The following is a 27,523-nucleotide window of genomic DNA, read 5'->3' on the forward strand; positions in this document are numbered from 1 at the left end:
TCAGTTTCACTTTTTAAGTGGTTTCCAGTTCGAATTAAGATTTTTTGAGTTCGGTTCCATTTCAAACTAAACTGCCCGAATGCTCACTCCTAAACTCTAACTCTAACTCTAACTCTAACCCCAATCCTAATTACGGAAATTGATTAATGTAGTTTTGCAGGTGTTTGGCTAATGCATCTTGATTTGGAGAGGCATGTTAGCTGGGGAACGGAGATGCTGCTGATGTGAAAAGCTTTGCTCAATTTTCATCTGCTTCATTTGTTTGTTTTATTTGTGTTTTGTGTTTTATATAGCTCATCCACTTTAAATTATGATGTCAATTAGCAATAAATGGATTGGTTTTTAAATTATTACTATAATACTATAACTTGTAACACCAAGCGGTGCGATCTCCTGTGTGTGAACAGTGAGGTTCTAGGTTCAAACCCCACTGTTCCCCCTCCCCAACTCCCCCAAGTCAAAAAAAAATTCTATAAGAAATTTTTAATGCCTTTCTTTCCTTGAATCGAAAACCATGCATGCATGTGCATGTCACTATCAAAAGCTACGTACTTGATATTGGCTTCTACCTGCTCCACAAAAATGTATGGTCAGGTCGTGCATAATTTTTCAAAAATTTAAATTTTTAATAATAATTATTCCGTCCACAAAAATTATAGTCTGATTATTACTTATATATGTCCACGAAAATTGTAATTTTTTCTTTTTTTTAAAACTTACCTTTTATATTTTAAAATTCACACTTAATATTTATTAAAAAAATCAATTATTTAACACATCAATTTTTGTGGATTCTTTCTCCACTCAATTTTGGTGTGGATTCTTTTCTTGACATTATACACATTTTTCAGTCATTTGTTAAACTCGTCTTATTCAAAATATACTACAATTTTTATGGACGGAGAAATTATATAATTATATTAAGGACAAACAATTGACATTGGTGCACGAAACTTCTTAATACTCGTAAATTAAGGACAGAACAATACTTCAAATATTCGCAAAAGTAACTAATTGTTTTTATCTTCTTCATTTTTCTTCTTCATTATAACAAAATAGATATTTTGATAAATTCACTATTAATAACAAATAATGTTGCTAATGCAGATACATACAAGGTGCGTAGAATCACGAAATATTATACTATATTGTTGAATAATCATCAATTATTAGCTACACGTAGCGGCGGAGTATCACAGCGCGGCATATCTGGCGGCGGAGGCAGCAACTTCTCATCGGGGCGTTGGCCGTCTTTGACGATGAACACCATCTTCATTCCCCAGCTCAAATGACGCTCAAAATGGCAGTGCATGAACCACACTCCTACAAATTAAATCAATGCAATTAATAAAAAAATATATATATTATTGTGTAAAAGAAATGAAGTTAAATATTAACCTGGATTGTTAGCCCTAAATCTGATAGCAGTCCATCCATTTCTGCGCACGGCTATGTTCTGCATCAAGGGCGGGTCGAGTAGATTATAATTGGGCGGATCCGTGGTTGCGTCGAAGTCTCCCGACCCGGATCCGACGACGTAGAAGCTGTATCCATGTAAATGCATGGGATGATCAACGCCTCTGCCGAAATTGGTGGATTGAAACACCACTTCCACCGTGGTGTCATACTCCAACACACTCACCGCCGTCGCCATCTCCGACGCCGACTCATTCTTGGCTATGCTATCTTCCGTGTAGTTGAAAACGAGAGGCGGAAACTCGGGGAAATTGGAATCGTAAACTCCATCGATTCCTGCGTAGTAAGCGTGAAGGATGTCGGTGGTGATGGGCAGCAGCATCGTCAGGTTGTTCATGCTGGCCATCAGCCTTGTGGTCCCCACGCACGCGCTCTTCGTGCAGGGCGATAGATTCACCGAGAGCGTGAAGAATAGATTCTTCATCACGTTTTTAGGGACGTCCACGTTGTCCGCGAGGCTTCTCAGTCTGCTTGTGAAATCGGCCGATGCCGCGGTGTCGTTGTATTCGGGGAAGGATGGGAGCGGCGGCGGCGACGGCACCGTGTAGTTCCCGACGTACTCGATGATAGCTGTGGTCGGGGTGCTCACGTATTCTCCTCCCACCACGTAGATTCTGGCGGCCATGTAGTAGTGGCTGGGCGGCTGGTTGGCCTCCAGCAATAGATCGATGGTCTGACCGGGGGAGATGGCCACGTAATCGGTCATCAGAGGCTTCGTGTAGGCGCCGTCAGTGCCGACCACGGTGAACTTGTGGCCGGCGATTTTGAAGAACATGATGTTGTCCATCACCGCGTTTACCAATCTCATAAGGTAAGTTTTTCCAAACTCCACACTCAACTTGTAAGTATCTGCAATGCATGCACCACAAACATTTATTGCCTTTACTTAGTGCATCTCCTACTTTTGCTACTTTAAAATTTTAGTTTCAAATTACTCCCAAACTTATGGGTTGAGAATTATTCTACTCCCCTTCACCATTCACATATACATTCACTTAACATTAATGTTTTAAGATCACATTTAATTTTAAGGAATAAATAAATAAAATATAAAAATAGTCCAAATAATTAATTAAATCCACCTTGTGTAGAGCATGGATATAAATCTCCAGGTTGGCCATTGATGAGGAAAGCATCTGAAACATGAGGTTCGCCGCCACCGCCTAGAAACTCCTCCATCACCTGTTGCACATCACCTTTCCACCACTCTCCTGCAACATGATTCAAAATTCATTTCATTCTCTCTAAAATAAGATGTTTAGAATTCTTATATAAGCTGAAAATAATACTCCGTTTATATGCTACCGAAAAAATAAGTCATGATATTACAAATATACAAATTATTACAATATAGTACCAATTAAAATGGGAAGATGAGCATGAGGTTTAGGAAAAGGAAAAGGCTGAGTGATCGGCGGTAGAATGACGATGGCTCCATACACAGTATTCCGAGACCAGTCGCTGTGGGCGTGCCACCACAAAGTGCCTTCTTCGTCGGAGAGGATCATCCGCTGTCTAAAGCTTTGGCCGGGACGAATCGGGCACTGCGTCACATAGTTGGTGCCATCTGACCATGGATACCTCCGCATCTTTACTCCATGCCTAAAATTAATTAATTACTTAATTCACTATGCTCTATTTTGACATAATTATGATATGTGTTTAATTACCAGTGAATAGTTATATTTTGATGAGCACTATTAACAACATCGACTATCACCAAATCTCCTCTTCTGGCATATATAGTCGGGCCAGGGTATTGTCCGTTTATGGTGAGCATGCTCTTGCTGCTGCACAGTCTAGTGTGCAAGGAATTTACCAACTGCATGCAACAATTTAGGACTCGGATTAGCTTAACTAGCTAAGAAGAAAACTTAACCAAGAAAAATCAAAGAAACAAACGTACTTCAAATTTGCAGCGACGAACTAAAGCATGGAGTGGCGTCACCAAAATCATACCTAAGAAGCAGAGGATGAAAACCTTCCTAGCACAAACTACTGCTAATTTAATTTCCATTTCTGGTAATTAAGTTGTTGAGTTGAGACTCGACAAACTTACTAATTTGTGCAGTATTTATAAGGGATTGCAGTTAGTACTTTATCTTGACTTGTTGGTAAATTGATTGTTAGGTTGACCGCTGATGACACGTTCGTGGTTTTGCATGGTAAATTAAATATATTATTTTATTAATTAAAGTTGATTATGATTAACTTCATTTAATTTCACTCATCCATTATTGTTGCTGGGATCTCTCTACTTAATTAATTGTTGTCATTAATTAATTTAAGAGATGACGAAAATGCTAAATACACATAATATGTGCGTACATAATTGGATATTTTTGTCATTTTTCAATATTTCCAAATATTGAGTAATTAATTCATTTTAATTGAAGTTTACATTTTACATAGTTACCCTTTATAGTAATTAAGGAAATAATATTGAGTTTATACTCTTTCCTTAGTATTAAAAGATTTTATTTCTATAAATTAATATAACTAACGTTGATTATAAAATTATATGTATTACAATATAGTAATCTTCATCTTATCTATCCATTCAACTAATTATGGATTATATGCACTGCAATATATACGCATTACTCATTCAACTTATGTGGTTTATTATCGTTTATGTGATTTATTATTTTCTCATCTTGTTTTTTATGTAGTTTATTATTTTTGTCATTAATTTAATTATTTTGTTTTCACTGTTATTAAAATCCCAAAATAATTTATTGTAACATTTATTTTTAATTTAGTTTATGATATGCTTAAATTTACTCATTCAATTATATGTGTACAAGTTATTGTCAATATGATACCTAATCATTGATTAGATTTGTGATAATAATGGCTTACATTTACTATATCAATTGATTAAGAGACCAAATCAATTGATTAAATTATAAAATTATAATATATACATTATAAGAAATTATAAATATTGAATTTAAAATATAATATAAAGAAATGAATATAATTGTGAGAATAATGCCGTACGTTGAGCACATCGATCAATTACTTCTTACAAATATGTTATACTTATATTATAAGAAATTAGTGAAATTGAAATAAAACAATTAGAAAATACAAATGAATGGCTAAAATTGTTATAATAATATCACACGGTGAGCATATCGATTGATTACTCCGCAAAATTATACTATATGACATTACTTTAGTATCAAAATAAAAAATATTTATTATAACTGTGAGTTGGCCGCATTCTTTGATTATTTAATATTATAGTCTATTACAAAAAATATAGTGAAATAAAAATAAATGTTAGAAAATATGAATAAATGACTATAATTATAGTAATTCAAAGTATGATTTAATCCATCAATCCGGTCAACTTATGATATTTTTCTCAAAATTATATAGTAATTCATTTCTATTTCTAATGTAATAATAATAATTAAAGAATATAGCTTGTCTATGAGTAATATCTAATTATATTTTAATGGTAAATCACTCATCGAGCCAAATACTATCTTATTCAAACTTGACTAGTTTAACTAACGAACTTCATACTAACAAGTTAGAACAAGCTTTTATCGAACCAAACTTTGAATAACTTACGAGTAGCTTAGTTCATTTAGAGTCCTATACTAATACTATAGAGAGTCTCGTAGCCACATTGTTCGACTATTATATAAAATTATAGTATATATAGCGAAATAACAACATTACAGATTAGTAAAGTTGAATTCCAAATAACCGAATATCAATATGCATAGATATAGAATTAAGAAGAGTAACACACATTGTTCAATTATATATTAGTAAAAAAGTAAAAAATAATAAATTGAAATTTAATAGTAGAAAATTAATTTGAACAAATACATCTATGCAATTTAAGTTCTGAAAAAATAAAAAATATTTTATAAAATAATTTGAAGACAATTTAAAATAAAAAATTATAAATAAAAAACACTTAAAAAAATTAAATCAATCAATCAATCTTATATTATAGTTATATTTAATCATGTATTATTCTAATCCTTCGTCAACAACAGAATGGTGTATCTCATTTCTATAAACACAATTGTTATCAGCAACCTCCAGATGATCACAATTGCGCCAAGCATAAAGCAGAATCTTCTGCTCTTTAATTTGTCTTTCTTCGGGTACAATATATTGTTGCATTCGCGGCAAAATTTCATGGTACTTATGGTGGAAGTTGGGAAATTTTCTTATATGTCTACGAAAAAGAAAAATGAATAGATATGTGAATTAGAAGTAGAAATCAAAATTTTGGAAGAAGAAATATCATCAAGGTTTTCCGATGGCAGGGGAGAGAGAATACTTTATATTATCTTATGAAGATGTGAGATTTGTGTAGAAATTTTGTATTTATACTAGGACATTGAAATCCTCCAAAATCCATAACTTATTAGAATCCTTGGAAGTTTGAATACCACTAGATTTATATGAATATTTAAAAATTATAATTGCATACCAACATATTTTTATGGATTTTTTTAAATTTGAATTGAATACCTATAGACATTTGAAACACACACAAAATCTTAGAGAATCTGAATTGAATACACCATCTAATTTATGTGTTGATTTGAATAGTTTAATTATATCATTGAATATATATTTAATTTCTTAATATGATATATGAATCTAAACTACCCTTATTAATGTTTTCAAGAAAGCCAAAATCTAAATATGCATCAAATTCAAATATATTATTTAGGGTAAAATGTATGTAACATGCATCTTATATGGACAGCGAAATGTAGCTCAGTTGATAGGACATTTATCATCCAATCATTATATTGGGAGTTCAAGTCATCATAGAGAAGAAATTATGAAATTATGACCAATTACTGATCCTTATTTTTAAAATTAGAAAAACAAAAAAGTAGCATATAACCATAAACTACATCTCCCAAATTATCTTTATAATATCTATGCTCTCAGCCATAGAGAATGCATGCATTGATTAGTCAATTTCCTTTCCCTTGATAGAGAAGGATAAAATGTTTACAAAGAGCATAGTGCCTTTTTGTTTATTAATTTGGAAACAAATGAACATGGGATGGTAGATGGAGGTAGGTCCATTCACCATTTGCAAGTAAAAGAAAAAAAAGGGGAAATTTGAGCATGGGGTTGTAAGATTCCATGAGTTTCTTGCTTTTCTTTTGTCACTTTTTTATCTCTTTTTCATGATAAATCACTTTCTGTAAAATATTTTCACTTGTATGCGGTTAATTTAACCTAGCTAGCTTAGTACATTAGCTTAGTACATTTCCAACTTTTCTATTTTTGTCTTGTGCAATACAGCTAAGATTTTGGCTTAGAATTTGGACATTGTTTGGAGTTTCGTGTTTAACAGTTGAGGGAGTAACAAAATTTGGTAATAAAAATATCTTTCAAATGCATGCTTTTATACTGAAAAACGATGGTTTGATCAATGCACATCCAATGTAATTGTTAATGGTACTAGTGTACCTCCCGCGCTATGCGCGCGCGGTGAATGTGAATTTACACTCGCGTAAAATGTGCCTATATATATTTTGTGATATTAATATAAACTAATAAAATGATACCATAATTATTTTTTGCAGAGTGATCTAATATTTTAATATAATCAATGTAATTTATACAAAAATATAACATGCGTCTATATAATAGATATTGTATCACTTATATAGGGAGATTTTATAATTATACAAATTAAACCAGATTTATCGTATAAAATAAGTTTTATATGAATTTGTTATGTAACATTATGGATTTGGTGTGAAAATGATGAATTAAAAAAAATCAACCTATGAAAATCAAACTCTAGACCAAAAATTCATTAAGCAAAACTATAATTTCACTAAAAAACTTCATGTATAATTTAAGGGATGAAAATTGTTGCTATTAAGCATATTGGTCCTTGACAGACTATATCTCAACACATATTTTTGAGATATTAATAAACACATAAAGATATTTGAACTTAATTTAATACCTATCAAAGATAATTGTATAGATACAAAAAAATACATACATTAATAAAAAAATAAAGAAATTGGAGAAGCCTCAACTGCAAAATTTAGAAAGATTTGATTTTTTATTTAAAAATGTTTAAAAGTGAGATCGAAATTACAAAATGAATATAAATTCATGATTTATTTTGTAATTTTTTTAGAATAATTGATATAATCCCTTCTTAAAAATGAACAATTAATTCTAATTTGAATTTTTAAAATTTTATGTTGTAACTTATGCATAATTTTTTCTATTTAACTTTTAATTTCATTAACTTTCAACATTTTTTTTTTGAGGGAAAACTTTCAACATATTTAGAAAACTTAACTACATAATAAGTAATCACTAATTTCCTGTTTTGGTTAGTTTACTCCACGTTATTTATTTGTTGCTAGATTTTAATCTATAATTATTTTAATATTATTTAATTTATATAAATGATTAATGACTTCAATAAAAATAGATACACTCATTATTTAAAGAACGTTAACCATATATATATATATATATATATATGTGTGTGTGTGTGTGTGTGTGTGTGTATTCAAAACAATTAATGAAATAAACCTAGATAATTTTGAAATATTAATAATCAAAAGATATATAAATTTATTTACATATTCGCCAAAATAATTGTTATAATTTTTTTAATATAGCATGCATTAAAAGTAAAAATGTTTTATTTAAAAACCAACAATAATTCAACAGAAATTCAATGGTTACAATTAGAAAGGGTAATTGCAAAATAAATTATGAATTGAGTCCGCTTATTTCGAACTCATGAAGTTGTATACTTATTTTTCACTTTCACCCTCAGTTTTAAATATTTTCAAATAAATACTAAGTTTTTAATATTTACAATTGGGGCTTCCCAACACAAAACTGAATAAGTGTTTGGGAAAATACATGTACATGCAATTATAATTTATAATTTTAAAAATAATTAATATATCTAATTAGTTGGATGAGATTATTGAGTTATCGGTTCATAATAAATTGTAACGTTAATAATTACATAATGTCCTATTAATAAATTTTAATACTATAAAATAAATAGAAATACATAATTTAAAAAATTAAAATATTAGAATTATACAAAAATATAAATTTATTGAAGTTTGAAATTCAATATATAGTTTCAAGAAGAATAACTACTTTATTATGTAATAGATTAAAAGAAAACTAAATAGATAATAAATATGCTAATTCTCGGCAGTTTTAATTAAGGAGATTAATGGGTAATCAATTTTGACAGTTTTAATTTGTTAGTGGGTAATTTTCACTCCAATTCCAGTTATGTCCTTCAAATTGAAAGAAATTACATTTACTTTGCTTTTTATATATATAAAGATAAAGATTTTATAACAGAACTATATACTACGGAGTAGAAGTTTAGCTTAGTAATTTAACTTGAAGTCTCCACTAAGGGTGTGTTTGATAGCTGTAATGAGATAAGAGATGATAAATAAAACTTAGATAAATAATATAGATTGAGTGAGATTGTTAATATTTTATAGGTGTTTGATAGTTAAAATAAAATTCTTAAGATAACTAATTTTTTTGTTTGATAGACAATACATAACTTAAGATTAAATTAACAATTTTTTCCAAAATAAAATTAAATTAGCAAATTACCTTTTTAACCTTAATTTAAGAAATATAAAAATAAAATAAAAAAGGGCTGTCAGCAAACATGTAAAGGCCCTAACATAGAACACGCCCCCCCCCCACCCCCCCCTTCTTCTTCACAAGCTCATCCCCCAACCCCCGCCCCCTTTTTTCTTCACAAGAAAACCAGAACATGCCCGGAGTCGCCGCCGCTGACGGCCGCTGTTGCTGCCTGAGATCGACGGTCAGCGGCTTGCTGGAGGAGCGCCGCCGTCGGGTGCTGCTGTTGGCAGCAAGAACTCCGGCAGCCGCCTCTCCCGGAGCCTCCGTTTCCATGGACGGCAGAGCCTCGCAGTTTGCCACCTCCTCGCTCTGTAGGTTTGTAAATTTGAAATAGTTTTACAGAAAACTCAACTGTTGTAAAGACTTGCTTTTTGGAATGAAAACTCCTTTTTTTCTTCACAAGAAAACCACCACCATGGCTCCAATTGCTGATCCCAAACTCACAAACCTACCGAGAGATTTGGTGAAATTTGGGGAGAAAGTGAGGGCGAGTACAGGGGCGTCCATGGCGAGGCGGCGAGGTCGCCGAGGGCGCGGGCGGGGACGACGACTTTGGCGAAGGCAGGGGGCGTCGAGATATGCACCCAAATCTTTCAACCATCTTCTCAAACCAAACCCAACTGCATCGAAATTGAATCCAAGCTCCACCTTGTTCTTTGCCTCTGCGGCGGCTCTGGTAGCACCTGGCTAATCCCTTTCATGGCCAATCACTTGGTGAAGAAGATCACCCTGCTAAACGAGAGCTCCAAGAATATTGATGCTTTGGAGGTGAAATTGAGAGGGTAATTTTGTAAATCTAAAATCTAACCAAGAACACTGTACAATCTTGATTATAGAACTGGGGGTGAGCGGCAGTTGTATAATAAAGGTGGAACAGTGAATTTAGTGCGGGCCTTGCCCTAAATGCGGGCCTAAATGATTAAATATATATTCTATCAAACGCACAATAAAGAGAGATAAATAAGTAATATAGGGCTTATATCCCCTATCAAATAGGGCCTAGACTACTGCATATATAATCTTTAATAAAAAGATTATATTCCTCTTGTTCATAAAAGACAATTCATTTTTGTTATTTTGAAATGTGTCCACAAAAATTAATTTATTTTTATTTTTTGAAAATATTCACCTAGTGAATCATTTTCTCCACTTAGAGTACATTTTCTATTTAGGCGATATCTTGAAGAGAATCCACCTTCGTGGCAACAGCACACAAAAGCTCTCATTTAGATGGACACCGCGTGAAGGGAACGCCACTGCAGATTCTTTAGCTTCCTTTGCTTTTCATAATCGTTGTTCTCCGATTTTGGGTTTTTCGCTTCCTAAATTCTCATAATTATCATTATTAACACTATTTTTTAAATGAAACTCTTCATCCACTCATAATACACTTGATTATTTTAATTAAACCTATGTCGTCTTGTTAGAAATGGATATTGGGCTCATTCATCCCTTAAAAGGCCTTATAAGGGAGAGGGTTGCCTCACCATATAAAGTAGCTCATGCCACTATCTCCAATCCAATGTGGGACACTTCAATACACCCCCTGCACGCGCAGCGTGGACTATCCCAAACGCCATCTGTTGACAACGATATTGGGGGCCCATCATTGGATTGGGTTGGCTCTGATACCATGTTAGAAATGGATATTGGGCCCATTCCTCCCTTAAAAGGATACCATGTTAGAAATGGAGATTGGGCTCATTCCTCCCTTAAAAGGCCTTATAAGGGAGAGGGTTGCCTCACCATATAAAGTGGCTCATGCCACTATCTCCAATCCAATGTGGGACACTTCAATACACCCCCCGCACGCGCAGCGTGGACTATCCCAAACGCCATCTGTTGACAACGATATTGGGGGAGCCCATCATTGGATTGGGTTGGCTCTGATACCATGTTAGAAATGGATATTGAGCTCATTCCTCCCTTAAAAGGCCTTATAAGGGAGATGGTTGCTTCACCATATAAAGTGGCTCATGTCACTATCTCCAATCCAATGTGGGACACTTCAATACGTCTTCTTGTAGGACTAATTTTTATGGACGAAGTAAGTACTAGCTTAACTTAGCTTAGCCTAGCTCATCTCACTATCTCTCCAGGGACGCTACAACAAAATTGTCTGTACCGATACAATTTTAGTGACATCAAAAGATATGTCAGAAAATTTGTATACATCTTTAAGTATAACAAAGTTTAACTACACACATACATATATCTATATACTTTAGTTACACTAGTAAATTTAGTTACATTTAAAAATTTAACAAATTTTGCGACATCTATCCATGTAACAAATTTTGTGACATCTAAAACTATCACAAAATTATTTTGTTACACATAGGTGTCATAATATATTTTTGCGCTTTCTCTCTCTCTCTCTCATTATTAGTTAATAAAATTAAAATTAAATAATAAAAATAGTTATAATGGAATAAACTTTAATTAATAATTATAAACTTAAATTAAAACATATAAAGTTGAAATAAAAAAAAGAAATATATTTAAAAATAAATACAATTAAAAAATAAAACACAAAGTGATATATTAAATATAATAAATTAAATCTCAATCCATTTCGACGGGGCGGGACATGTGGTTTTTCTATATTTTGGAGTAAAATTCCGCACGCTTCGTGGTTTATCTACATTTCGGGAATAATCTATGATCTAGTTCCCTAGCCGTAGGAATGTCGAAAGTGACTGAATTTATTACTATACAGCTGCTAGTAGGGCTGTCTAATTGGTTATCGGGTTTTGGATAATTCGTTAACCGAACTGAAATAATCGGGTTTGGGTATCCAATAATCGAATTTTTTGATTATCGGTTCGATTTCGGGTATTATTTTTTTAAAAAAAATTGGGTATCGGTTAACCCAATAATCGAAACGGGTTAACCGAAATAACCGAAAATTATTTAATAAATTATTTAATATATATTTTATATACATTTTAATTATTAATTCATTAATTTATTTATTTTTAAATAAAAAAATTGATTCTTAGCTAAAATAAAATTATGATATATTTAAAGTATAAGAATGAGCTTTAGTCTAGTGGATAAGTTGCTTTGTGTATTTTCTGAAGACTAGGGTTCAAATCCTTTATCTAACAAATTTTTTGAATTTTAATTTTTTAAATGGGTATTTCGGATATCCAAATAACCGAATCGGGTAACCGAAGCGGTTATTGGGTAACCGAACGCTTAAAACGGTTCGGGAACGATTAGTGACCGAACGCCTAAAACGGTTCGGGAACGATTAGTGAAATATGGCAATTTCGGGTTCGGGTAACCAAAAATTTGGGTACGGGTAACCGAACCCGAATCGATCGACAGCCCTAGCTGCTAGGATGTCGAAAGTAGTAACCAAACAAATAAATATGTAGGGGTACCCTGCTCACATTATTGGTTTTCAAGGCCACCGGTTTTCCTTTAATAGTGCAGCCGATTCAACCACCGACAAACCATATTTGGTTTTGAAGTCGCCTGACTCAAAATTCATGCCTTTTGCCTCAAGTCTCGTTATTAATATGGCGGGATCAGATGATAGGGAACACTAACCATTTTTAAAAAGTGGCATTATAAAGTAAATAAATTTTAAAAAAAGGTGTGTCAAGATAAATGAGACAAATAGAGTATTTTTCTTTACTGTTGATGTCAAAATTACACTGTTTTCGCCTGTTTTTGCTTTTGCATCTAGACGTTTTTTTTTTCCTCCCCTTTTAATAAAATTTCTATTTTAGCAGATATCAAAACTACACAATACTCTTTAATTATTAAAGTTAAAATGGGCAGAATGCTATTTCGTCGAACAAAAGCATAAACTGCGATTGTCTTGCACAAATCAAGACTTAGCAATAAAATGCCGAAAACAAAAGATTATTTTTGGTGATACGAACTTTCAGATTTTCTTGTAATTTATTTGTGAACACGGAAAATAAAATGAGAGAAGATATTTATAGGAGAATTCAGGCGTGGGCTGAAGGCCAACACACAGTTGGACTAAGGAGTTCTTATCAGAGTGAAACTGTCCAGGGGAAGATACACACATTCCCTTATCCTTTCTCGATTCTACCGATTTTCCCACGTCAGCGTCAAGCATTCGACGTCAGCAAATTCTTCTCTTCTCTCTGTTCACTTCATTCCTTCCTCCTCTTGGCTAGACTGCTTACTTGCTTCCTTTGATTAACATACATTTTTGTCTCTTGGTGTGTCATATTCGATGTGATAGAATTAGAAGGGATTTCTATTCTTATCAATACCACTCAATAACAGAGAATATATTGAGTGGATTCATGTATCTTCATTGTAAAAGTGATTTTCATAGTGAAAATATAACTGCAATTAATAAATATTGCAGTATAAAATCATTTCATTGTGCGTACTTTATTTTATGTTGTTTTTCTATTTTTCATACTGTGATGTCGGGTTGATTGTTCCATCATTCTATCCAACATTTATGTGTTTCCGAAAGCAACAAAACTTTCACGTATAACACCAAGTAATCTTAGGGTGTGTTCGCTTTGATTAATTGATTAATTTTATCATGGAAAAATAAGAGATAACGAAAATTTATGCCTTTAAATGCTTCTCTTTTTTTCTCCTCATTTTCTACAAAAAAAAAAAAGTTCACCATTTTTTGTTCCTTTATTTTACTTATCATTTCATTTTTGGTGTTTGATCTGTTTGCGCCCACATATCCTTCTCGAGATGAACTTCGACTACAATTTATATTATTTTTTCAAATTAAGCTTCAATATTTCTGAAAATTAACACAAACAACAAGGAAGTAACAAATTCTCAATAATAAACCAATATACATTCAAATTAACCATCAAACCCACAAAATCTTCACAACTCAAATATGACACACTAAGAGGCAAAAATGCATATTTATCAAAGGGAAGCAAGCAAGCAAGCAGTAGAATTGACCAAGAGTAGGAAGGAAAAAAATGAACAAAGAGAACAGAAGAGAAGAATTGACCAACGTCGAGGACTTGACGTTGACGTGGGAAAAGCAGTAGAATCGGGAGAGGATAAGGGAAGGTGCGTATCTCCCCTGGACAATTTCACTTCGAGAAGAACTCCTAAACCCGGCCGCGCGTTAGCCTCGCTCCTATAAATATCTTCTCTCTATTTATTTTTCGTGTGCACAAATTACAAGAAAATCTGGAAGTTCGTATAACCAAAAATATTTTTTTTATTTTTTGATATTTTACTGTTAAGTCCCTATTTAGGCAAGACAATCGTAGTTTATGCTTTTGTTCGGCGAAATAGCATTCTGTCTATTTTAGTTTTAATAATTAAAGAGTATTGTGTATATATTTATTATGCAATTTATCTTTTTCCATTTTGTATTGCCAGCCAAGTTTCTTAATTAATGTACTCTAATAACTTTATCTTTTTCCATTTTGTATTGTCAGTCAATTTTCTTAATTAATGAAAGTGAACCATAGAGCTGGCGCCAAATTTTGATTAGCTTAACTGGATCCCAACAAAGAAACTCTATTCAAATATGGACTTCACTTTCAATGCTCCGCTCGATAGATTAATTCTTTACTTAATTAAATTTTTAATAATTAGTTGTGTTCGTGAAAAAGATGAAAACTAAATAAAAATGAAGACAACAAAAAGCCACCAAATTAAATAAAAATCTGACAGGGCCAATGGTGACTATTAGGGGGTATGCATTGGTGCGATTCGGTGCAAAATTGCACCAATTTTCAAAAATAAAAAATTGAATTGACCCCCCAACAAGAGTACCGAATCGTACCAACCCAGGGTCCGTAATAGAATCAACGAAATCGTCAGTTGAACCGAACCGCATGATATATATTTTCTTTTTTTCTTTTGAAATACATATAAAAGAATGACTAATAATTCATAAAATATGTGATGAGATGTGATGTAACAGCCAATTGTTCGCAATTATTTTCACCACGCCGCAAGTATACGGTGTAGTTGCAATATAAGGGAAGCAAGGTCGTATCCCACAAGGATTGGTGAATTCAAACTTCTAAATACCATTAATAAGTTGTTTTCAATCTATTTAGACAACCAAAGATGAAGAGATATTGAAGGTTAAATCAAAGTTAAATTAAAGCAAGCAAACTAAATAACAAAAATATAAACTTAATTAATAAATTGGGGAATGACTCGAAGGAAAGTTATCCTAGGGACTAGATTTCGATGGATCGTAATGAACTTCAATCTAAATCAATATAAATCTTGATATGGCCTACTTATCTAGGGCGATCTCCCCACTAGTTTTAGCCCCCTCCCGGACGACTAAAACAGTAGATTACGGGTCATAATTGCCGTCCCCGGTCAATTTCTAACCTATAACTCCCAAGAGCACAAAAGATCAACACGCCCTCACCCACCTCTCAACCTCCCGGTTTATTGAGATGATATGTATCAAACTCCTAATCTATTGTAATTATCCTCTCCCGATTCAAATCACAAATTAGAAATGCACAAAAGGTGGCCAACCAATCATACAAGAGATAAATCTAGGACTTGAAAAGATAACAATAAGCACAATCAAGATATATATTGAACAAAGAAATCAATCCATTACAAATCCATCTAATCTAATCCCTAAGATAAGAGATTTTAGCCAAGCATATTCATAATAAAAGCAAATCTCAAGTCATAAGAAAACATAAATAAAGATATAGAGAGATAGAGATTCATAGACAAATCCTATAATCTTGATCTTCAATCATGTAGTCTTGATGAGCTCCTTTCCAAGTCTTCCCCTTCTTTATTTGATTTTGGTGTTGTTTTTGTGTGTGGAAGAGAGAAAAATGGTAGAGAATGGAGGCTAGGGTTTGGAATTGGAGAGTTGGGGAAGATGAAGTGGGTGTGTGTGGTGAATGAATGAGGAAAGGAAGAGAAAAATGGAGTTTTGAGGGTAAAATCGCGTTTGGGGTCCATTTGGGGGAGCCCCGCCCTTTTCCCGCGGTCACGGCCCGCGTCCGCGGCCTTCAAACGTGGGGGATGCTCAGGGGACCCGCGGTCCCGCCCCGCGGCCGCGGTTGGTGACCGCGGGTGTCTCCTGAGTCGGGAACAGCTGACCCGTGGTCTTACCCCGCGGCCGCGGGTGGTGACCGCGGGGTACTGGGCGTTTTGCACAGTCCGCTCGTTTTGCTCCGTTCTCCCTCGTCCGGACTCGGATTTGGTCGCCGTTTGCGCTCACGGATTCCTCTCGAGACGTACTTCGATCTCATGTCTTCAAAATCCTCCAATTAATCCTTGATTTTTCCTGAAATTACTCCAAAACTACACCAAGACATCAAATCTTCATAAAACTCAACAAAACTCAAAATTGGGATACAAACACATATTAGCAATCAATTCATGGGGGGAAATGACAACAATTCATGCGATATTGAGGTACGAAAACCATGTTTGTCAACCCCCCCAAACTTAAAGCGTTGTTTGTCCCCAAACAACAAAGAGAAGAGAAATAAAAGATAACAAACATGTGAGAATGAATTGGTGTCATTTCAAGGGCTTCAATTTTTTCAAAATATTTCACTAGTGTATCACAAGTAGATATGCATTTCAAGAAGTCACAAGTGATAGTAAGTTCAACATTATAGCCTCCAAGCTTGAATCCTCACAAGGTGAATGTTTCAATGATGCACTCGACTCTCAAGTGTTTAGAATGGACGTGTTTACACTCAATTCGAAACAATGCATGCAATCTACCATAGGCTTGCCATTTGTCCTAACTCTCTATGCTTCAATGTGTTATAAATAGAGATCAAAAAGGGCTTTCATTGGGTTGTAATGAGGGCTCTTTGGTAAGGTGAGTAGTTTTTTAGGCAAAGTGACTCATCCCACAATCCATCAATCACAATGAACAAATCAACTTCACCATTTCTCTTATCAATCAAAAACCAAAATCCCTACATTTCATCTTTTCATCCTTAGTGATATCTATCATGGCTATGATTCAAAAGGCAAATCACTCCCCTTTATGCTCTTTTATTCACATTCATTTTCATTTCTTTTTCTTTTTGAGCTCATAGAGGATTAGTGATTTTCACACAATCAAAGCTTGATAAGCAATTTCAATCATTTCCCAAACTTTTTTCTTCATCAAAGCAACCACTAACACTCTAAGTTCTACCCCTTTATCATTGGTTCATTCAAAGAAAGGCTACAAGGCACAAAAGGGGTAAACTAGGATCATATGAGAATTTGGCACAATTGGGGTCAAGTGGCTAACAAAGATGGCCTTAAATCACTTCAATATTAACAACACATCTACTTTTATTTTCAAGAGAGGACTCATGGCAAGTTCTAGAGACCAACATACATGCTCAATCGATTTACACTCAAGAACAAAATGAGATTGTGATAATATGACAATCAATGGCTCAAATCTTACAAGCTCATTATCAAGTTCTTGGAGGCAAAACATTTAAATCACTTGTCACAAGTTCAAACTTTTCATGCATAATCCACAAGTGATACACACAATTTCTTTTCAAAAGCAACATTCATATCATAAGCCCAACACACATTTCATCCAACTCATGTTTTTCAACAATCAAGCTCAAAAACAAAAGACAAGGAAAAGCTCAAAAACAGAGACAAAATCTCATTATTCGAAAACTAAACTAACTAAATAAATAAACAACGGATAAACGAGATAAGTAACCCATCTTCACCCTCCCCCCAAACTTATTTCACACAAAGGAGAAATAAGTTTGGATGAAGGAGAAAATGGTTACTTGTCTCGTACTCACAAACAAGGTGGAGGCTTAGGTGGTGGCCATTTCTCATCAAATTTGCATGCTCCATCCACCGCGACCCAAAAATATGGTGGCTTTGCAATTCTTGAGACATCCCGGGCGTCATGGTAATCTCGTTCACCATCTAGAGTACCACCACACTCAAACAATTCCTTATTAGACAAATCAAAGTGAAAATCAAAAGATGAAGATAAATAAAAGTGAAAGAAGCAAGCCTTCATAGAATCGCCTGTGGCGAGGTAAGGATCGACAAAATTTTTGACTTTGCTTTCTTTAAAGCTTGTGAAATCTTCATCTTTTTGAAATTGTAGAGATTGTGTCGGAAAAGTTGGGCTCTCGACTTCAAGGGGTTTGGAGAATTGATCCTCATCTTCTTCATACTCTTCTTCAACTTCTTGAGGCTCTTCACTTAGCATTGGCATTTGTAATACCCCGATTTTTCTTAATAAGATTACATGAGAATATTTGAATTTAGAATATTATTTATAAGTCTTTATTGGACTGGATTTATTTATTTTTGTTTATAAGGCCCGATTCTTTCAATCAAGCCAGCCGAAGCAGATACATATCCTATTGCTACGTTTTAGAGGCATATATATATATATTTTACAAGAAGCATAAGTATTGAAAACAGTCACTTGAGCAGCAGAGTTTGCTACAGTTACACATATTTATAAGGTGAGAAATGCAGAAACTTGGATGGAAATTGATACATATCTTCTTCTATTAATTCAATGGAAATGGGTCTTCCACGTCTTCTTCTTCCTGCCAATTTCCTCTATAAATTTCAGCCATTCTCGCCCATTCGATCACGCACAAAGCAGCTTAACTCTTCACCCAACACACAACTCATATCTGCAAAATATCGAACCAATTCATCACAGCTCAAATCTGCTACCTCCTGCAAAATAGCAAAGAGAGTTGTAATCCTCTTTAAAGGTCCAACCTTTCACTTATATCAAGATTTTATAATCTTACCTCTTGTTATCAATAAAAGCTCTTGATTACAATACATTTTTTTTCCCCTGCAGATTCACATCATAACAGAATTCTCATAAAGGTTTGCCTCCAGTTCACTTCCATTCTCAAACATACACTCATATTCATACGCCAAAGCATACTTCATAACCATTCTCCAGTTTACCCATAAGAGATAATTTACATATGCGAATAACAATCGAATCTTGTATATATGATTGTCATAGAGAGTAAATAGAATTGAAACAAGTGCACGTAATGACTACAGATTAATCGAACTTATCTGTTTTTCATGAGTGTGTTGTTGTGGGAATGGAGACGAGTCAGGGGAGGGGGAATCGGAGATGGCGGCAGCGACTTGTTAGATGCTGTTGTTCGCCGATCGAGAAAAAGGGAAACGACAACGGCAGCCCGTTGCCGGTTGACCCAGCGAGAGGGAGAAGCGAAGGCAGCGGTGCTGCTGTGGTCGCCACGGCGGCGCGGTTACTACTGTTGTCGCCCGCGTAACTGCTCACCGCGAGTAGAAAGCGAGGAGGGGAGACGACATGGAGTCGGCGGCGGTGGCGGGCCTTTGCCGTTGACCGTCCAGCCAAGAGAAGGAGATGGGAGGGGGCAGATTTAGGGATTTTGGAATTTGGGGATTTCCTTTTGAGAGAAAGAAAGAGGGAGAGAGAGAGAGAGAGAGAGAGGCAAAATGGGGGGGAACAGAGAGAGGAGAGAGTGAGACGCGGTGCCGGAAGGAGATGGAGGTGGTCGACGGCGGCCGTAGCTGCCGGATTAAAGGAGGAGGCGGCTGTGAGAGAGAGCGGGGAGGATTAGGTGTGCTGATTTCTGTGTGTGCGTGTTAGGGGGGAGAGAGAGACGCCGAGATGGAGAAGGAGGCGACAGCCATAGCGTCGGCGTCGCAGCGTCTGCTCGCCGGAGAAAGAGGCGGCGGCGGCTGCAGATTTCAGAGGGAGAAAGAAGGAATGGAAAGTGAGAGCTGGGATAGAGAGAGAGAGACCGAAAGAGAAAAAGAAAGGAAGGGATGGGTTGAATTGGGCCCTTATTTTTGGGCTTCAGTTTTTTTTAAAATTGGGCCAGATGCATGAGAATTATTTGATTGAACTTGGGCTCATACTAAGAGATTTGGACTTAAGTTTTATTTTATTTTGATTAATTTGAGCCTTAGCTTGATTATTTATTCAAAGTTGCATAATAAATATTATTATGCATTAAGTATGAGATTTTAGATCTGTGATTATAGCATGAGTTTGCAAAAGAGTTCAAAAGTTTAAAGCTATACTTTTGCAATAAGTATTTTGAAATTGAGATTTAGTTAAGTTTAATGAGAAGTCGATTAATTACCGAACTAGGATTTAAGAATTTTATGGAAATGTTAGCAGAGACGATATTTTGAGGCCTATTAAGATTAGATTATCTTGTAGGTCCACTTGATAGAAGGCTTTAGCACTGATTTTACAAGAAGAGAATTGTGCAAGATTTATCTACAGGCTTGTTATCAAGGTGAGTTTTTATTTTCCAATGTATGTTTTGAGTTATTGAGCTCTAAATTGTTTTTATGCAAATGCAAATGAATGTCCATGTTAAAATGTTTTTATCTCTCTATTGTTTAAAGTGCTCCTATGTTCTCTAACGATCGGGTCCTAGCCGGCGTAGCGATTGGATCGCCCTGGTTAGGATTGTGTACACACAAGGGGGTATTGTGGGCTGCTCCCACTTGCCTCAGACTGTCAGACTTGGGCTGCTCCCATTTCTGAAACATGCATGGTAGTGGACCTCTGTGGGCTGCTCCCACAAGTTCACATAATAGGTGAAGCACCAGTAGAGAGAAGACTAAAAATGGATCCACAATTTATTTAACGTATGCATAGAATGCTTTCAAATATTTCTATGTTATACTGTTCATAGCATGGATTATTCTTTTAAATGGATTTTTCAAATGTTTTCAAATGGCTAAACCCACTGAGTATATTAGTACTCAGCCCTGCAATTGTTTTCAAAACCTTTTGCAGGTTGAGCGGCAGATGGTGACGTGCGAAGCTGAGGGAGGGTGTTGCTGTATTTCCAAATGAATGTCAAGAATAAATTCCGCTGCCATAGTATTCACTAAGGTGGATATTATTTGAGATTAGCTATTTTAATATTCATAGCCTATTTAATATGAACTCCTGATGTCATCGCTTTCCTAGTGATTATTCCTCTCATATAATATTCGCTTAGTACTAAATGTTATCTTATTGTCTCAGACCTCCGAACTTTTGATCCTGGTTGGGAGAATTTCTATTTTAATTGTCGTATTTATTATCCTTCAATTGCGACATTCCTTTATTATGAATGTGTTACCCAAATCTAAGAACATATCACCTATTATATTCAAGCAAAGTCTAGAAATTCCATTAAGTAGCACGTTTCCTATTCTCCCGGGGAACGAGGGCTGTCACAGATGGTATCAGAGCGAAAGTTCTTGGCTCTGAGACCGCAAGTTCATTGATATCGAGTCTAGGATAGCATCTCTAGACTTCTAAAAGTTTATACAGCAACCCTCAGCTCGTCGTCACACTGCCCTCAACTAAGGTATGTTAATCATGTTTTCAAAATATTTACTGAAATGCATGCACCAAATGAATATGTTATAGAACATGTTAAGATTGAATATGCACTGAGATGGAACATGCATTATGATTGAACATGCATTGAGATGAACATGTATTGAGACTGAACATGCATAGAGACGGGATACGCATTGAAACTGAACATGCACTGAGACAAAACATGTATTGAGACGGAACATGTATTGAGACTGAACATACATTGAAACATAGCATGTATTGAAACTATAGACGCATTGAGGCTGAACATGCATTGAGACAGAATATACGAATTGAGACTGAACACGCAATAAGAATGGATGTGGTTTGAGATTGAATGCATTGATATGAATTTTGACTGAACATACACTGAAGCGGATCATGTATGGAGACGTCCGTACACTGAAACGCAACATGTATGGAACCTTAACATTTGTTGAGACAAGACATGCATATGATCATGAATTTGAGATTCAAATATGTTATCATACAAAAGTATGTGCCCAACTTGTTTTGAAATGAGGAAATGTTGCATAAATGCGTGATATGCAATCTATTACCATGAGATGATTCAACCACTGCGTGTTATTACATGTTTTAGTTGGGTTGTGAACCTAGAAAGGATATGATGACAGACTATAGTCGCTTGGTGAACTGATGAAAGATGTCTTTAGATTTCTATTTTTATGACCAGCGGATTTTAGAAGACATGAACAGATTAAGAATAGAAAGGACTATACATAGAAAGCCCTGGAGATAAAATGACTCGAACGTAGAAAAGACTGAACAATGAAAGCACTGAACATAGAATGACGGAACATAGAAAGTATAGAACGGTAGAAACGTAGAACATAGAAGAGTAAGACATAGAAAGTCGGAATACGAAAGTTAGAATATCAAAGCACGATACATGAAGGGATGACTTGTAGACAACCAACGTTCGTTTCAGACAATAGAAAGATTTTTAGGTCATTAGTATCACAGATTTTTAAGGAGAATGAAGAAGAAGCCCAACATTGTTAATTACATGCAGAATGGCTGGAGAAACAGGAAGAGGACCTAATCCTGAAGAACATGTGCCACGAGTTATACCAGAACGTAGTGTGGAAGAGAGGTTTCGCAAGCATAATCCACCAACTTTTGATGGCCTTGGTGATCATTTGGATGCCGAAAGATGGGTAAGAGCTACTGAAAGGATACTTAACCATGTTGGCTGTGGGGATAGGGAGAAACTCACATGCGCAATTGTTCCAACTCGTTGATGAGGCCGAATTCTGGTGGGAATCAGTGCAACGAACTTTGACCCCCGAGCAATGGAAAGCGTACAGGTGGAATGATTTTAAAGAAAGACTATATGAAAAGTATATCCCTGGATGCTATAGAAAAAGAAACAAGATGGGTTTTGGGATTTAAGAAACGAGAAGAGATTGATGGGGATATTCGATTGAAATATCAAATTTTATGGGGCAAGTAGATTTATTCTAGCTTTTATAGAATCACTACGCATGAGAAAAGAAGGCGAGAGTTGAAAGTCTAGTTTATTAGCCAAGGTATTTAAATTTCGAGGACGAAATTTTTTTAAGGGGGGAGGGTTGTAATACCCCGATTTTTCTTAATAAGATTACATGAGAATATTTGAATTTAGAATATTATTTATAAGTCTTTATTGGACTGGATTTATTTATTTTTGTTTATAAGGCCCGATTCTTTCAATCAAGCCAGCCGAAGCAGATACATATCCTATTGCTACGTTTTAGAGGCATATATATATATATTTTACAAGAAGCATAAGTATTGAAAACAGTCACTTGAGCAGCAGAGTTTGCTACAGTTACACATATTTATAAGGTGAGAAATGCAGAAACTTGGATGGAAATTGATACATATCTTCTTCTATTAATTCAATGGAAATGGGTCTTCCACGTCTTCTTCTTCCTGCCAATTTCCTCTATAAATTTCAGCCATTCTCGCCCATTCGATCACGCACAAAGCAGCTTAACTCTTCACCCAACACACAACTCATATCTGCAAAATATCGAACCAATTCATCACAGCTCAAATCTGCTACCTCCTGCAAAATAGCAAAGAGAGTTGTAATCCTCTTTAAAGGTCCAACCTTTCACTTATATCAAGATTTTATAATCTTACCTCTTGTTATCAATAAAAGCTCTTGATTACAATACATTTTTTTTCCCCTGCAGATTCACATCATAACAGAATTCTCATAAAGGTTTGCCTCCAGTTCACTTCCATTCTCAAACATACACTCATATTCATACGCCAAAGCATACTTCATAACCATTCTCCAGTTTACCCATAAGAGATAATTTACATATGCGAATAACAATCGAATCTTGTATATATGATTGTCATAGAGAGTAAATAGAATTGAAACAAGTGCACGTAATGACTACAGATTAATCGAACTTATCTGTTTTTCATGAGTGTGTTGTTGTGGGAATGGAGACGAGTCAGGGGAGGGGGAATCGGAGATGGCGGCAGCGACTTGTTAGATGCTGTTGTTCGCCGATCGAGAAAAAGGGAAACGACAACGGCAGCCCGTTGCCGGTTGACCCAGCGAGAGGGAGAAGCGAAGGCAGCGGTGCTGCTGTGGTCGCCACGGCGGCGCGGTTACTACTGTTGTCGCCCGCGTAACTGCTCACCGCGAGTAGAAAGCGAGGAGGGGAGACGACATGGAGTCGGCGGCGGTGGCGGGCCTTTGCCGTTGACCGTCCAGCCAAGAGAAGGAGATGGGAGGGGGCAGATTTAGGGATTTTGGAATTTGGGGATTTCCTTTTGAGAGAAAGAAAGAGGGAGAGAGAGAGAGAGAGAGAGAGAGAGAGAGGCAAAATGGGGGGGAACAGAGAGAGGAGAGAGTGAGACGCGGTGCCGGAAGGAGATGGAGGTGGTCGACGGCGGCCGTAGCTGCCGGATTAAAGGAGGAGGCGGCTGTGAGAGAGAGCGGGGAGGATTAGGTGTGCTGATTTCTGTGTGTGCGTGTTAGGGGGGAGAGAGAGACGCCGAGATGGAGAAGGAGGCGACAGCCATAGCGTCGGCGTCGCAGCGTCTGCTCGCCGGAGAAAGAGGCGGCGGCGGCTGCAGATTTCAGAGGGAGAAAGAAGGAATGGAAAGTGAGAGCTGGGATAGAGAGAGAGAGACCGAAAGAGAAAAAGAAAGGAAGGGATGGGTTGAATTGGGCCCTTATTTTTGGGCTTCAGTTTTTTTTAAAATTGGGCCAGATGCATGAGAATTATTTGATTGAACTTGGGCTCATACTAAGAGATTTGGACTTAAGTTTTATTTTATTTTGATTAATTTGAGCCTTAGCTTGATTATTTATTCAAAGTTGCATAATAAATATTATTATGCATTAAGTATGAGATTTTAGATCTGTGATTATAGCATGAGTTTGCAAAAGAGTTCAAAAGTTTAAAGCTATACTTTTGCAATAAGTATTTTGAAATTGAGATTTAGTTAAGTTTAATGAGAAGTCGATTAATTACCGAACTAGGATTTAAGAATTTTATGGAAATGTTAGCAGAGACGATATTTTGAGGCCTATTAAGATTAGATTATCTTGTAGGTCCACTTGATAGAAGGCTTTAGCACTGATTTTACAAGAAGAGAATTGTGCAAGATTTATCTACAGGCTTGTTATCAAGGTGAGTTTTTATTTTCCAATGTATGTTTTGAGTTATTGAGCTCTAAATTGTTTTTATGCAAATGCAAATGAATGTCCATGTTAAAATGTTTTTATCTCTCTATTGTTTAAAGTGCTCCTATGTTCTCTAACGATCGGGTCCTAGCCGGCGTAGCGATTGGATCGCCCTGGTTAGGATTGTGTACACACAAGGGGGTATTGTGGGCTGCTCCCACTTGCCTCAGACTGTCAGACTTGGGCTGCTCCCATTTCTGAAACATGCATGGTAGTGGACCTCTGTGGGCTGCTCCCACAAGTTCACATAATAGGTGAAGCACCAGTAGAGAGAAGACTAAAAATGGATCCACAATTTATTTAACGTATGCATAGAATGCTTTCAAATATTTCTATGTTATACTGTTCATAGCATGGATTATTCTTTTAAATGGATTTTTCAAATGTTTTCAAATGGCTAAACCCACTGAGTATATTAGTACTCAGCCCTGCAATTGTTTTCAAAACCTTTTGCAGGTTGAGCGGCAGATGGTGACGTGCGAAGCTGAGGGAGGGTGTTGCTGTATTTCCAAATGAATGTCAAGAATAAATTCCGCTGCCATAGTATTCACTAAGGTGGATATTATTTGAGATTAGCTATTTTAATATTCATAGCCTATTTAATATGAACTCCTGATGTCATCGCTTTCCTAGTGATTATTCCTCTCATATAATATTCGCTTAGTACTAAATGTTATCTTATTGTCTCAGACCTCCGAACTTTTGATCCTGGTTGGGAGAATTTCTATTTTAATTGTCGTATTTATTATCCTTCAATTGCGACATTCCTTTATTATGAATGTGTTACCCAAATCTAAGAACATATCACCTATTATATTCAAGCAAAGTCTAGAAATTCCATTAAGTAGCACGTTTCCTATTCTCCCGGGGAACGAGGGCTGTCACAGCATTGGTTCCTCATACAAGGTTCCATTTTGAAGGCTAATGGCCATGCACAAATCATCAATTCGCTTTTGATTTTCCATAGTGGTAGCCAAAGACCTTCTTTGCTCTTCTAGCATAACCTCCGATTTTGCTAGACTTTTTTCTATCCAAGCTTGTGTAGTTAAGAAGCATTGTAGGAGATCGTCTTTCGAATTCGATTTCTCCACCTGATAGTATCGATTTCCCCCTTGGAAGCCTTCTTGAGTGGAATAAGAATTTTCATAATTCCAACTATTGAAATGGTCCTCATACTCCAATGGTGATTGCCACTCCATGGCATTGCACCCCATGTCATAATACTCACCATAGGAAGGTGTTGGTTGGAAGGCTTTTTGGATCATTGGTTGCCTACAATTTCTTTTGGCTTCCAAAACACGCAACTTAAGTTGCATCAACGCCAATTGTAGTTGGAGTTGCTCAACCAACTCATTCCTTCCATCATCCATTTTTGGTGCCGCTTTTACGATTGTGGAGCAATTTTCTCTAACAAAAATAAATAAACATATAAATAAACAAACATAAAAACAATATCTAAATTAGATAAAAACAACTTTTCACAATATCAAAAGTAAAAACTCAACCAATCCCCGGCAACGGCGCCAAAAACTTGTTCGCAATTATTTTCACCACGCCGCAAGTATACGGTGTAGTTGCAATATAAGGGAAGCAAGGTCGTATCCCACAAGGATTGGTGAATTCAAACTTCTAAATACCATTAATAAGTTGTTTTCAATCTATTTAGACAACCAAAGATGAAGAGATATTGAAGGTTAAATCAAAGTTAAATTAAAGCAAGCAAACTAAATAACAAAAATATAAACTTAATTAATAAATTGGGGAATGACTCGAAGGAAAGTTATCCTAGGGACTAGATTTCGATGGATCGTAATGAACTTCAATCTAAATCAATATAAATCTTGATATGGCCTACTTATCTAGGGCGATCTCCCCACTAGTTTTAGCCCCCTCCCGGACGACTAAAACAGTAGATTACGGGTCATAATTGCCGTCCCCGGTCAATTTCTAACCTATAACTCCCAAGAGCACAAAAGATCAACACGCCCTCACCCACCTCTCAACCTCCCGGTTTATTGAGATGATATGTATCAAACTCCTAATCTATTGTAATTATCCTCTCCCGATTCAAATCACAAATTAGAAATGCACAAAAGGTGGCCAACCAATCATACAAGAGATAAATCTAGGACTTGAAAAGATAACAATAAGCACAATCAAGATATATATTGAACAAAGAAATCAATCCATTACAAATCCATCTAATCTAATCCCTAAGATAAGAGATTTTAGCCAAGCATATTCATAATAAAAGCAAATCTCAAGTCATAAGAAAACATAAATAAAGATATAGAGAGATAGAGATTCATAGACAAATCCTATAATCTTGA

At 35.5% G+C, this 27,523-nt stretch overlaps 2 protein-coding genes and 1 long non-coding RNA gene across 19 annotated transcripts; 1 reads left to right on the top strand and 2 right to left on the bottom strand.

Annotated features, from left to right (window-relative positions):
- Nucleotides 1-995: 995 nt before the first annotated feature.
- On the bottom strand, nucleotides 996-3,492 carry LOC130993893 (laccase-21-like). The gene is made up of 6 exons (XM_057918931.1): nucleotides 3,383-3,492; nucleotides 3,147-3,298; nucleotides 2,834-3,078; nucleotides 2,559-2,687; nucleotides 1,399-2,325; nucleotides 996-1,323 (listed from the first exon to the last, which is right to left on the bottom strand). The coding sequence occupies exons 1-6, from the start codon at nucleotides 3,431-3,433 to the stop codon at nucleotides 1,163-1,165; spliced, it is 1,665 nt and encodes a 554-aa protein (XP_057774914.1). The 5' UTR covers nucleotides 3,434-3,492; the 3' UTR covers nucleotides 996-1,162.
- Nucleotides 3,493-18,490: 14,998 nt separating this feature from the next.
- Nucleotides 18,491-19,873, bottom strand: LOC130994656 (uncharacterized). The gene is made up of 2 exons (XR_009091860.1): nucleotides 18,888-19,873; nucleotides 18,491-18,810 (listed from the first exon to the last, which is right to left on the bottom strand). It is a non-coding gene; the product is annotated as an uncharacterized LOC130994656 (long non-coding RNA).
- LOC130994406 (uncharacterized) lies at nucleotides 18,644-25,949 on the top strand. 17 transcript variants are annotated; one of them, XR_009091774.1, is made up of 6 exons: nucleotides 20,159-20,393; nucleotides 22,512-23,587; nucleotides 23,680-23,708; nucleotides 25,062-25,140; nucleotides 25,253-25,498; nucleotides 25,650-25,949. XR_009091774.1 is itself a non-coding variant. In XM_057919451.1 (4 exons), exons 1-4 carry the CDS (start codon nucleotides 18,644-18,646, stop codon nucleotides 22,658-22,660), a joined length of 462 nt encoding a protein of 153 aa, XP_057775434.1. In that variant the 3' UTR covers nucleotides 22,661-25,949. The 17 variants fall into 17 exon arrangements, 4 of the variants coding, with proteins under 4 accessions (XP_057775434.1, XP_057775438.1, XP_057775442.1 ...); XR_009091771.1 differs by having other exon boundaries at nucleotides 25,062-25,498; XR_009091770.1 differs by lacking the exon at nucleotides 25,253-25,498.
- The last annotated feature ends 1,574 nt before the right edge of the window (nucleotides 25,950-27,523 follow it).

Source organism: Salvia miltiorrhiza, chromosome 1, assembly GCF_028751815.1.
Source record: "Salvia miltiorrhiza cultivar Shanhuang (shh) chromosome 1, IMPLAD_Smil_shh, whole genome shotgun sequence".
Taxonomy (NCBI): Eukaryota; Viridiplantae; Streptophyta; class Magnoliopsida; order Lamiales; family Lamiaceae; genus Salvia; species Salvia miltiorrhiza.

What these genes read in the sequence shown, in the direction of transcription:
- LOC130993893 (XM_057918931.1), bottom strand. Translation starts at nt 3,433, where the DNA reads ATGATTTTGGTGACGCCACTCCATGCTTTAGTTCGTCGCTGCAAATTT. An exon ending in TCATCTTCCCATTTTAATTG is followed by an intron (nt 2,688 to 2,833) that starts GTACTATATTGT and finishes ATCATGTTGCAG; the next exon opens with GAGAGTGGTGGAAAGGTGAT. An exon ending in ATTTAGGGCTAACAATCCAG is followed by an intron (nt 1,324 to 1,398) that starts GTTAATATTTAA and finishes TTTAATTTGTAG; the next exon opens with GAGTGTGGTTCATGCACTGC.
- LOC130994406 (XM_057919451.1), top strand. Translation starts at nt 18,644, where the DNA reads ATGGAAATGGGTCTTCCACGTCTTCTTCTTCCTGCCAATTTCCTCTAT. An exon ending in AGTTGTAATCCTCTTTAAAG is followed by an intron (nt 18,849 to 18,940) that starts GTCCAACCTTTC and finishes TTTCCCCTGCAG; the next exon opens with ATTCACATCATAACAGAATT. An exon ending in TCTACAGGCTTGTTATCAAG is followed by an intron (nt 20,394 to 22,511) that starts GTGAGTTTTTAT and finishes AATTACATGCAG; the next exon opens with AATGGCTGGAGAAACAGGAA.